Source organism: Carlito syrichta, unplaced genomic scaffold (genome assembly GCF_000164805.1).
Source record: "Carlito syrichta isolate Samal-C Ts95f unplaced genomic scaffold, Tarsius_syrichta-2.0.1 Scaffold93672, whole genome shotgun sequence".
Lineage (NCBI taxonomy): Eukaryota > Metazoa > Chordata > Mammalia > Primates > Tarsiidae > Carlito > Carlito syrichta.
In genome coordinates, this window is record NW_007037768.1 from 208,287 (window position 1) to 221,286 (window position 13,000).

At 39.8% G+C, this 13,000-nt stretch overlaps 1 protein-coding gene across 1 annotated transcript in view; it reads left to right on the top strand.

Moving 5' to 3' along the window:
* The first annotated feature begins 236 nt into the window (after nucleotides 1-236).
* The window catches only part of ARNTL2 (aryl hydrocarbon receptor nuclear translocator like 2), a 41,531-nt gene continuing 28,767 nt past the window's right edge, over nucleotides 237-13,000 (top strand). Inside the window, exons 1-5 of the mRNA XM_021713864.1 lie at nucleotides 237-285; nucleotides 586-736; nucleotides 2,226-2,327; nucleotides 7,411-7,452; nucleotides 10,640-10,797. Coding sequence (XP_021569539.1) covers nucleotides 237-285; nucleotides 586-736; nucleotides 2,226-2,327; nucleotides 7,411-7,452; nucleotides 10,640-10,797 — 502 coding nt within the window. The remainder of the gene's footprint in view (nucleotides 286-585; nucleotides 737-2,225; nucleotides 2,328-7,410; nucleotides 7,453-10,639; nucleotides 10,798-13,000) is intronic.

Consider the following 13,000-nt stretch of genomic DNA (forward strand, 5'->3'; position numbering starts at 1 on the left):
ACATACTCAACGTGGATACACCAGACAAGGGGGTGATCATGTCCCCAGTCGGATAGAGTAGGACAGTCTCATCATGTTAACTCAGAATGGTGTGTAGTTTATAACTTGTGCATTCTTTATTTTGGAAATTTTAAATATTTTTGTACTGAAACTGACCACGAGTAACAAACCACAGAAAGCAAAACTGGGAGTGAGAGGAGACTACTGTATACCCTATGATTTCAATTACTTTAATGATGACTATAGAAAAATTCCAAAAGGAAGTATCTCAAAGTAGTAACACTGGTTGGTGGAATTTGTTTTTCCCCTCCCTGTCTACTTTTTTGTATTTTCCATATTTTCTACAATATTCAAATTTCTTTTACAGTTAGATGGGGAAAATGAGCTTAAATAGACAGACTAAGAAATACATTTCTAACTAATATTTGAAAGTGTGTAATTAGTCTTTAATTCTGTTATGTCATTTTTGGTTGATATTTTGAAAATATCAAGATGGAAAGGTCACTTACAATGAGTGATACGGACATGTGTAAAGTAAAAGTCAACGTTTAAAGTAAACATCTTCTTGTGTTTTGTCTCTCACAGGTCAAGTGTTGATAGAGGAGGCTCAGTGCATGGTTCCTGTGCTTCCCAGTCATAGGAAACCAGGGTCAAAACCAGCCACTGTTGGCTCCTTCAGCTCACACGTGACAGGGTTTCCACGAAAACGCAAAGGAAGTGATTCAGACCCATCCCAGTAAGTGAATTTGTTCCACTGACCCCATGAGATCCTTGATTCTAGAAAGAAGAGAAAAAGATTACTTTAAAAATTATTATTTCTAAGTATGTGGTAACATTTGGGGAGGGGCGATTATTTATCCACCCAGCTGCTACCTCTGCCATTGACTAACCTGGAATGGTGCCTTTCAACTCTAAAGATTATTAGGTATCCAGGAGGGCCAACCAGGATCTGAAAGAGATGTAGGAACATTAGGTTAGTTTGCTTCATGTTTATGGGCACGGCAGGATCGAAATATTTCCTTCTCAAAATATTTAAGCATGAGGAGAACATCTTCCATGTCTGGCTTAAAATAATAATTTACTTTAATTTTCCCCTTACTCACCATGTGTATCGTAATCAACCCTTGGTTATCTGAGGTCAGTTTAATCATGTACAATTCTTGTTTTCCATAGTTATTAAGCCAAGTAGATGCTAAGGTCAATGTTAAGAATACTTACTATCTCCCTGTTTATTTTTGTTGCCTTCTACTTGTAACCCCAGGTATTCTTAATGCCTTCCCCAAAGCTAGGGTTTATGTGGTGAAGACATTAGGGCAAGATAACAACAGCAGTGTAGAACAACTCATTTCCAACAGCAGTGTAAATGTGGAAGCTGACGATAGTTCTCGATCCTGAATGAAGGGAGAAGTTCGAAGTAGGGGGTCGAAATGAAGTATTCTAGCTCTTTCTAACTCCGTTCTTCCCAATACATTTTATAATTTAGCTTCAATTCCCAAGACAGCAGAATCCTGTGTTGCTCAAATGTAAACACCGAAGCCCTTCCCAAGTCCTGTGTAAATGATTGGAAGATTTTCTACTGTTTTGGGTCGTCTGTATTCTCTTAGTCTCTTGCATTAACATGGATGCTCATGAAAACTGCAGTCGATCGAGTGATAGTCTATCTAGAGCTGCTTGGTGATTTCCATTCTAAATTAATCTCCACTTACCTTGAGCTAGACGTGACTGTTAGTCTATTTTATTTTCTTCCTCAGTCTTCAGAATCATAAGCACCACTCTTCTCTCTTAGTGCCTAAATGAGATTGTGGCGATGGAAGTGCGAACAGTGAATATAGAGTTGGCACATTTTTATGCCATGTACAGGACATAGGTGAGACTTTGCAGCGGTTTGGGGGTCAAATGGGAAAATGGAGTCAGTGCTAAGGGAGCATGCAAGGTACTGACAGATTATGATTTTTTGGCTATAAGCATGCTAAAGATTACTTAGGTAACTGCCCACATTTTAGAAAATGATGAAGCTAGGACTTAGAAATGTCAAGCGGCTTGCTCAGCATCACGCAACTCTCTAGAATGCCTGATTCTTAGTGTGGTATTTTCTTCACTGCGCTCAGCTTCCTGTCTCTCTGAAGCTGCACAGGGGAGGTACTTTGCTGTGCTTGAGGGCAACCATGCTGTCCATTTCTCAGACCATCTGGGCAGGGGGTGACCCAAGGCCTCCTTCCTTCCAGGTCAGGAGTCATGACAGAAAAAGTGGTGGAAAAGCTTTCTCAGAATCCCTTTACCTATCTTCTTTCAACAAGGATAGAAATATCAGCATCCAGTGGGAGCAGGTAAGTTCTGGATCATCTTTGACATATCCCCTCCCCTGTGTGAAGAGAGAATTGAGTGGCAGTGGTAAGAAGGTTTACATACGTCCCACTAATCCGTACCATAGCTTCCACAGTTTCTCCAGTCTGCCTCAGTTCTTCTTTTATCCCACCCATTTCTATTCCCTTTAATGAAATTATGAATATCAAAGCATTTTAGGGGTTTTACAAAGTGCCGATTGCATACTATCCTTCCCAGAGACTCAGGGCATGAAAGCCAGTCTACACACAAGAGGCTGATTTCTCTCATGTAGCCTCAGCGTATTGGAAGGAGAGAGACAGATAAGACACAAGAAACTTGTACAAGTGGGAAAGATACAAATAATTCCTCTACATCATGATGATTCCTATAATAAAGACCCTGGGTACTATGGCAACAAAGAAAGTTGGGCTTTCAGATAAGATTGGAATCAAAAGTGAAGCTTCCTAGAGAAGCTGACTCAAGCAAAGCTTTAGATGAATAAAAATGAGTCTACAGAGCAGGGATGGAGAAGGTATTCCAGACAGAAGGAACAACTGTGCAGAAGTACAGGCATGCGGTTGTATACTGCCATCCGATGAGTGGTTGTCACAGTAGAGCAGAGGGTGCACTTAGACGTGGGTGAGCTATGAGATTTTTTAACATGAACTTGATTGTGAAGGTCTGCTGAACTAAAGATTCTGAAAGTGATTTTGGATGTGGTAGAAAAACTGAGGTATTCTAAGCTTGAGAGGAACTTGGTCAGATTTATATTTTTTAAAGAATTTCTTGCCTCTGCATGATTTTCATGTTTTTATGATGGTAAATATATGTATAACGTGATACTTGCTAGTTGAACCATTTTAAGTGTACAACTCATTGGCATCAATTATATTCACAGCGTGTGGACCATCACCAGTGTCTTTTTCTAAAACTTTTTCATCACTCCAGAGACTCTTCACCCATTAAACAGTAGCTCCCCATTTTCCTCTCATCCCAGTCCCTTGCTAACCTCTCGTCTATTTTCTGGCTCTATGAATTTTCTTAGTCTATATGTTTCCCATAAATGGAATAATACAATACTTATTCTTGTGTATCTGGTTTATTTCACTTAGTAAAATGTCTTCAAGTTTCATCTATATTGTAGTATTTATCAGAAACATATTGCTTTTGGTGGCTGAATAATATTCCACTGTGTGTAGATACCATATTTTGTTTATCCATCCTTTGTTGATAGACACAGGTTATTTCCACTTCTTGGCTATTGTGAATAATGCTACTATGAACATTGGTATACAAACTACCAGGTGTGAAATTGCTGGGTTATATGATCATTCTATTTGTTTTTTGTAATTCTGTTTAGTTTTTGAGGAACCACCAAATTGTTTTAGTGGCTGCACCATTTCACATTATACAGGGATTCCAGTTTCTCCTTGTCTTTGCTGATACTTATTATTTTCAATTTTTAAATTGTAGCCATTCTAGTAGGTGTGAGTGGTAAAGATCTATATTTTCCAAAACTCACCCAGGAAACAGCATAGAGGATGGACTGGAGGAGGAAATCCCAGCAGGCAGAGATAACAGCTGAGAGACATTTGCTGGGAATTAGGTTTTTTGAGCACTGGTTGAAAAGAGTGGCCCTGGACAGGAAAGGCAGGGAGATGCAGGGACATAGGACACACTTAGAAGATAGGATCTCTAAGACTTCGTGATTGTTCACTGAGGAGAGAGAGGATAGAAAAGGTTCCCAAGTTTTTGCACTTGGGCTTCTTGATAGAGGGTGGCATTCTTACTAGCTGCTATTGAGAGGAAGATGAGTTCAGTTCTGGACACAACAAGAATGCGATATTTATGGACCCTTCCAGCAGGAAGTTGAACATGAGGATCCGGAACTGAGTTGAGGCCTGCCCTGGAGTTAGAGATTCAGACATCATCCATGCACAGGAAGTACCTGAACTGATGGGCATGGGTGATGTCACTGGGAGAATTATAAGTAGTGGGAAGACTGGGGACTGAGTTCTACTGGGGGGGTACAGTGACCTAAGGAGAGTCAAGAGCAGAGGAAGCCTGCCCAGAATGTGTGAAATGGGGTGCTGTCTCAGAAACCAAGGGAAGCCAGTTTCAAAAAGAGGAACACATGAAAAGTGGCGAACTTGGAGAATATTTTGAGACTGCATCTGCTCCTACCTTCATTTGTCTTTGGTTGGTTTAGGAAGAGTGCCTGCATTTCATTCAAAATGTAGTCGTTTTCAAGGAGACCTTGCACTGAGTTTTGAAATTATGTTACTGTAGTTAAAATGCACCCAAATAATGTGGACATTATTCATATCAGAATGCTTATTAAAATCCATTTGTAAAAATGTTAGGACTATAGATCAAATGCCAGCATGGAGAAAATATACAAATAACAAATTTATTAATTATCTAGGTTTATGCTACAAACAGAAAAATGAATTGTTCAAATAACAAGATCATGCCTTTATTCTATTATAATAGGGACCATTAAATAAAGGGTATTTGGATTTCTTAAGTACAGTATATTTGGATTTCACTAAAGAGGCAAGTTCGCTCTGTGAGTTCATTTGCTAAAATACCAATACTTGGCTGGGCACGGTGGCTCAAGGCTATAATCCCAGCACTTTGGGAGGCTGAGGCGAGAGGATTTCCTGAACCCAGGAGCTTGGGACCAGCCTGGGCAACTTAGTGAGACCTCGTATCTATAGTAAATCAAAAAGTTAGCTGGGCGTGGTAGCGTGCGCCTGTCGTTCTGGGTACTTGGAAGGCTGAGGCAGAAGGATTGCCTGAGGCCAGCAGATTGATTCTGGGATGACTATGAGTGTACCACTACTCTCCAGCCTGGGTGACAGAGTGAGACTCCAACTCTAAAATAAAATAAAATTTAATTTAAATTAAAAAAAATAATCAAAGCATAAGCATGATTTTAAAAAGTCAAAGTTTACCTTTAAAATTGAAGTAACATGTACATGTACAATCAGCCCTCCTTATCTGTGGGTTTTGCATCTGTGGATTCAAACCAACCACAGGATTAAAAATATTCAGAATAAAAAGTGGGATCTGTACTAAACACGTCCAAACTTTTTTTTGGACATTATTTTTTAGACAATAAAGTATAACAAAGATTTACATAGCATTTACCTTGTATTAGGTATTTTAAGTAATCTAGAGATGATTTAAAGTATACAGGAACATGTGTGTAGGTTGTATGCAAATACTATACCATTTTATATAAGAGACTTTGAATATCCATGGATTTTGGTATCCATGGGAGGTTCTGGAACCAATCCCCAGTAGATACAAAAGGACAACTGAAAGTAATTCTGGATCATTAGGAAGAAAATCATTCATCTGTATAATTATTTTCCATCTTATTCAAAGAGAAAAGAAGCTGACTTGATCTGATATTCTCTTTTGCTTCAGAAAAGCTGTTTAATTTTACATTTAAAATTAAATACACAGTAGACTGACAATGATGAGAGAAATAGCAAGGTGTAGTAGAAGGTACAGCAGCCTGTGTAGAATAAGCTTCACTTGGCTTCCTATTAGTTATATGACCTTGAACAGTCATTAACCTTGGCCTCAATTCCTTCATCTGTAAAATGGGGATAGTAACAATTGCATCACTATATTGTGAGAATAAATAACATATTTTGATAAAGTACTTTAAATGTGAAGCTATTCTTTCTTTAGACAGTGGGGAGGAAAAAGCACTGCTTAAGTTTTATCTTAGTTGTTCTTTTTATTTGGAATATTTATAAACATCTCTTCATAAATTTGACTAAGCTTTCTATAAATAGCTTTATCTTTTCTAAGTAGAAAAACTTTATTAAAAACATGAATAAAATAGTTCAAAAGTAGGACAAACGTTTTTCAAAGCCTGGAAAACGTTCACTGTTAAATCTTTCAAGAAGGAAATTTGGTAAGGTGAATCAGAAGCCTTAAAATAGTTATCCATAAACTAGAAATTTATCCTAGAGTATAATCAAAGATGCATATGCCACAATGTTATTAGCCATATTATTTATAATATTGAAACTATTATGATATTAAAATTTCCAACATTAGCAAATGATCAAATAAATTATGGGATAGCTAATCAGTGGGCTACTATTTAGTCATTTTAAATCATGTTCTCTGAGAATATTTGAAGCTGTGGGAAAATACTTATGTTACAGTGTTAAGTGAATAAGACAAGGCATCAAAAGTTTTGTACTGTGATCTCGATTTTGTTTATAATATATGTAGAACACAGAGAAGTATCCACTTGATTACACTACACACACACAGGCATGCACACACACACCCCATAGTTAAGTTAGTCATTGCATATATCTACATGTGGAGGAAAGAGATGGGAAGGAGACACATTAAAATATTAGCCATGTTTATTTCCAGATAAGATTATGGGTCCTTTTCTCTGAATTTTTTTAATGCCCCCCAAAATGACACATTTGGAAATTTATTTCTAAAAAAGTACATATTAATTAGAACTATTCAACCTGCATAATTTTTTTAATGTTGAAAGCCTTCTGTCCTCAGCAGTGTATTTCATTTCAGTAGTGGTCTAATGAGTACATGTCTGATGCCAGGGAATATACTAACATGAAAATCCATCCAGATGGATTTTTAGGCAAAATACATTTTTTAACTAAAGATATGAGAATCTTAATCCATTTTCAGACTGTTTTAATACTGTTATTATAAAGTTTTTGGTTAAGCCATCAATGCTTTTAAAATCATTGTTTTATTTAATGTTTAATGCTATGAAAATGTTATTCTTTCTTAAGATTAGCATGAGATCATTTCTAAATAGAGCAACAGTTATTGTTCGCTGTCAGTTACCATAGGTTCTGTACCTATGGTAGTGGGAACAGTATTACCTGTCTGTAGGAAAACTGTTCATGTAGACAGTATTAATCATTTCAGGTCATTGGATGCTCAAGGTAGTAGCATTTATAGCTAAAAATTTAATAGGAATTAGAATGATTGGACTTAATCTCATATTTATTTCTCAAGAATCACAGAGAAGCAATTTCATGTAGTTTGATATTTTATCCTGCTTTTTTGTAGAGTGGAAGATGGTGAACAACAAGTAAAAATGAAGTCCTTCAGGTACATTGCTGTTGAGATGGCTCATGGTGAAAGAGGTTGTAAGAGTTAGAATGGACCTGTGAGGGTTAGACTCCGCTCTCTTGTTATGCTCTGAAAAGCAGTGTTATCAGGCACCTGGTACCTTACTTTTGTATCTATTTGAATAACGTTTTGGCTTTAAGGCACTTAGATTTTTTATAATGGCTGTTTATTTAAGACAACTATTCTTTCCTTTAAGCACTTGCTGATTCATGATATAAACAAATCAGAATTACTTAGGAGCATCTGATTATCAGAAATCCATCTTTGTCAATTATTTCAACATATTCTTTCAGCAACAATAAAAAAATGCTTCTACAGCTGGCCACATGGCCAGATCTGAATTTGCTTTCTCTTCATTTATTGTTTTCTGATATGGTTCCACATAAAAACTGCCATGTTTCAAAGTAACAGTACCTGTACACAGAATTAGGAGCCAGAGCCCTGATAAATTATTAAACAGAGAACTAGCCTCTGGATAAATATGCCCTTCTTGAATTAAAAAGACTCCAGAAACCTTTTCAGGTGCAGCTTCTTCAAGTAAAGTACCTTATTCCATCACTGGTTCTTTCCCCTTCCTCTGGGTTTCCCGGCTCCCACCATCATTGCTCATTTTTCTCCACTGTGGTCTTTCTTCTGCCCTACTCTCAGCTCCTTCCAAGTTCTGGCTCTGAGAAAGTACCCTTTCTCCTGCTGGTCGTTCCTGGAGGCAGGCATCCCTGTCCATTGCTGCTGTCTGTGCTGATGGGTGATACTGATAGAAAGAAGAGGTGATCATTCTAGCAATAGTGCAACAACAACATTCTTCTTGCCATCATATTTTAATGTTAATCCAATTGCTCATGAATAGGCCAAAGTGTGAGTAGATACTTAATTTTATGTAAGTGTGCACATAATTTGAATTCCATCCAAGTCACCCAAAAGTACATTTTTTTTTTGAGTTGGAGTCTCACTCTGTCACCCAGACTGGAGTGCAGTGGCCACTCCCTGCAATCCTTCCACCTCAGCCTTCCAAGTAGCTAAAACTTCAGGCGCGTACTACCACGCCCAGCTATAAAAGTACATATTTTGTTCCAGGAGTGGCACCGCCCAGGACGAATGGCTGGGAGGGGGCTGTGTTAGCTCCCTCAGTCTTCATCAGTGCCCTTCCCCACACTGCCCCCACCCCTTTTTTATCTGGAAAAATTACATCTTCTTTCATTCAACTTAATGTCTTTGTAAAAACAGATCACGTACAGTATCCCACTTAACTACTTTCTCCTCAGATTTCCTTCCTAAACTCTTCTTATAGAGAAATTCTGGACTCACCATGATCTGAGTGTTGTGGGAGATGGAGACAATGTTTACAGCAAAGTGAGAGAAGTAAAAACGACAAAATTCTTGAAATCTGATAGACTTTTTCCTCTACATTTTGTTTTCTGTGGAAACGTCTTATCACCAAAGGCATCTTCCCATCATTTGGCAGCGTTCTTTCCCTTGTGATGCATTGAATAGTAGTGCATCTTAAAATTGACAGTGTCTTAGATTTGATGAAATGTGGCAGTGGTATAAAAAGTACTGCGGTAGCTTAGAGAGGGGAGTGGTTCATGAGGTAGTCAGAGAAAGCTTCCAAGCAGGGTAACTGAGCTGAGTTTTGAAAAAATGATAATTCCAGGAATTTAGTAGAAAAGTTCTTTCCAAGCCTATTAAAGAGCAGGGCAGGGCAAGGGGAGATGTGAGACCACATGGCTTATGTGAGGACCAGCAACTTGGGCCAGTATAACATTGGGAACTGGTGGGAAATGGCATGGAGAGATGAAACAGGATGAAGGCATGAGTCAGGTCATGGAGAACCTTGGCACATTATTAGGGAATTTAGCCATTGCTCTTAGGCTGTGGAAGTGCAGTGAGCAGTTTTATGCAATGGGATTAGATGACTTGTTTAACCAGATAATTCTAGAAGTCATAGGATAGAGTAGAAGAGGAAGACACTATAAGGAACATCGGTTTAAAAAGCTTTGAGGGGAATGCAGTGAGTCTAAATTAAGGCAGTGACTGGATGGAGAAGGAGGAGGAGACATTTAAGAACTAGAATGTAGAGGAGTTCATGATTATTTAGCTCTTCAGGGTGAAAAAAAGAAAGGGTCTAGGTCGAACCTAGTCATGTCACCAATCAAGACAAACCATATGGAAGAAAGAGTAAATCAGGAGCAGTGGGGGAAGAATTGAAAATAGAGCAAATTGCAGAGAATGCCTTCAGTTTGGAATTTCTTGAGTTTTAGATTCCTTGAGAATCATTTAAGTGTGTAATTCTAGTTCCAAAAGGTCAGGAACTTGGGTAAAGTATGAATGAGATAGGGTTATAATAGTAAGTAGCTTATAAGTTGCTGTAAAGCCTTATGAGAGAATGAGGTATATCTTAGGGCAACTGAGGGAATGTTGGTGTACACCATTGTTTAAGGATCAAGGAAGAGCTGGTCAAGGAACTGAGGAGACTTGATCCAAGCAGGGAGACCAGAGGAGGAGCAGGATAGGTCATGGAGACAAGAGAGGATAAGGGATGGCAGCACTGTCAAGTTCAAGGCAGGGGCCAGCAAGGGATTGCCTGAGAGAAGGATGATAGTTGCTAGGAGAGTTTTAGTGGACCGCGGTGGTGGAAGGTTGGTTTGAAGATGGAGAGGTGCCTAGGAAATGAAAGACTGAGTGGAGACTGCACGCTTACAGGGAGCTTGCTGAGAAGGGAAGATGGTAGGTTTTACTTGAGAGGGAAGAAACTTGAGTAACATTTATAGACTCATGATAAGTAGTGTGAGAAGAATGAGATTAAGATGCTGACAGCTGTCTATGCAGATACTGGAGAGGAGTTAGCTGTGAACAGAAGGGTACCCATCTTTTCCTCTAAGACTGGAGGGAGTTGGGATAACCACCCTGCCTTTCAGACAGATGTCTTGGTTCTTGAAGATTTCTGGAAATAAGGTAGAGAGGGACTGACCAAGGGTAGTGGCTTTTGTGAATGTGATTCCTGGTCCCAGCAGCTCTTTCCTCTTCCCTCGGTGGCAACTGCAGGGCCTAACTGGGAGGAAGAACAGTGTGTGCTTGCTAGGCTCAGCACCTGCTCCCATGTGTGTATTCAGGGTGACTGGGGGTCTGCTGGATGTTCAATATAAAGGAGGTTCTTTTTTCCTCTTAGAGAAGCTCATAGCCAAACTGAAAAGCGAAGGAGAGATAAAATGAATAACCTGATTGAAGAACTGTCTGCAATGATCCCTCAGTGCAATCCCATGGCACGTAAACTGGACAAACTTACAGTTTTAAGAATGGCTGTTCAGCACTTGAAATCTTTAAAAGGTGAGTTTGAAGATGGCATCCACACTTAGGTTTGTGTAGGATTCTCTGTCATCGAGGTCACTGATTGGTTTTGTTATTGGCTGTTGAGTTTCTATCCAAATGTGTCTTTCAACTTTATAGGCATTAATTGATGCTTGTCCATAGGCTGTATGTGAAGACAATACTGAATTGGATGTCAGAAAACTTGGCTCTAATACAAGCTTTATCTCAAGCTTCCTATGTGATCTTGAAAAGTCTTTACATTTTTATTTCATGTATAATATGAAGAGAATATTACCTGCCCTTCATACGTCTCAATATTTTAGAAGTCCTAAAGTGAGTATTGATTATTATCATTTTAAGTTATTGGGAGATTTCTATCCTTCAAAAAGAAAATCTCCTTAAATTCTGCGATTTCTCTTAACACTTCATTCAGATTTATTAGTAGTACCTTAAAATGCATGCTGCCTCACTCTTCTAAGGTATTTTCACATCTGCGTGACACTGGGTGAAGGAAGTCTCAGCCATTGCCTCCTGGCATGTGTGTGTGATCATTTCTGACTTTAGTAGAACTTGAGCTTGAATTTTAAATTAAAGTGTAATAAATGTGTATATGTATAGTTGAAATCACATCTGGCCTGGGAATAGCTGCAGTCCACCTTGGGGGGCAGGGTGATGGAAGTGGATTGATTTCCTAATTTTATGATTTAGGTTTATATTGAGAAGACAAGGCCTGGCAGCATAACATGCCAAGGACTCCAGAGGAAACTCCAGAAGTTCAGATTTGTAAGGATCTAAAAGGTTATAGAGAAATTTGGCTCAAAAGGCATAAAAAGGGAAAGAGCAAAGGGTGACCAGGGTCTTTGTTTAGATCTCTGGACACTGCCTGAAACAGGAACATCTCTCAGCGGAAAGGAAATTGTAAAGCGCGATGGAGGGACTTTGTCGAGTCAGGGGAAGGCAGCCTGGAGGAGAGCAGCACTCACCGGGATTCCTGTGCATCCTCTGAGAGCATGGGGGGAGGTGGGAGGTCTTCTACTCATGACAGTTATTGTGAAGTCAGCTTCTCTTTTACCCACAACAGCGGCTTGCATAAATTGCACGCAATATGTTCCTTCAATCCTTCAGCAATGAATTTTGCAGGCTCAGCTGAAGTCATTCGATTGCAAGCCTAAAATTACCCAAGTGTTTTCACATCAGCAATGTCCCGAGGGAGCAGGAGCTAAGGGAAAAGCCATGAATCAGTCAACTGGTTTAGCAGACATGAACTGAGCACCAACCGCATTCCTGTCCTGGACTGGGGATGTAAACATGAGTGAGGTGAGGTCTCTGGCCTCCTCTGGAGGTTCACGGTCTGACTAGGGAGACAGGCCTGTGAAGAGCTCACTGGGGCCAAGTGTGGCAAATGCTGCAGTAGAGGTGTGAGTGAGCTGAGAGAATGTGGGAGCCCAGCAGGACACAGGCACTGTCTTATTCTGAGGGGATTGCGTGGAACAGGATATTGATCCCACCATCAGTCAAGTGCGCATCCACATAGCCAGGCCAGATCCTTCAGTCAGTGCATAATGCAGTTGGATCTGTATTCCAGGGCACGTGTCACAGTGTACCCAAAAGCTTAGAAGCTAGATCATCAGAGAGCTACATGTGAACCATGTTATCTTGGTCCGTAGTACAATAAGATTAAAGGCAGAAGGATAGTGGAGTGATTTTTTTCATACACCCTACAGCAGTGGTTTTCAGACTGTTTGAGTGAAGGACATGTGCTTCCCTCTCCACCCCCACCAATCATTGTAAAATACAATTAATTACTGGAAAAATGATCACAGGCTTGACTATCTCAACAGTGTTACATTTGCTATAAAAGCCTCTCAGTGCTTCTTGGTAAGTGCTATACACTCATCCCGCCAGTCTGCTGACAACATTTGGTCTGCCGGCTGTATTTGGAGCAGCTGTGGGAGTTTCTGGAGAACTTGCAGGCATTCTGTGTCTGTGGTCTGAATACCAGGGGCCATGGGTGCAGTGGCTCATGTGTGTGGGTCCTAGAGACAAAGCTCGTGGTTCAAATCCTGGCTCCCTGCCTTCATAGCTGTGTGGCTTACTCAAGTTTATCTTTTTTTTTTTTTGAGTTGTAGTCTCACTCTGTTGCATGGCTGGAGTGCAGTGGCATACTCACAGCCACCCCAGCGTCGACATGCTGAGCTCCAGCAATCCTTCCGCCTCAGCC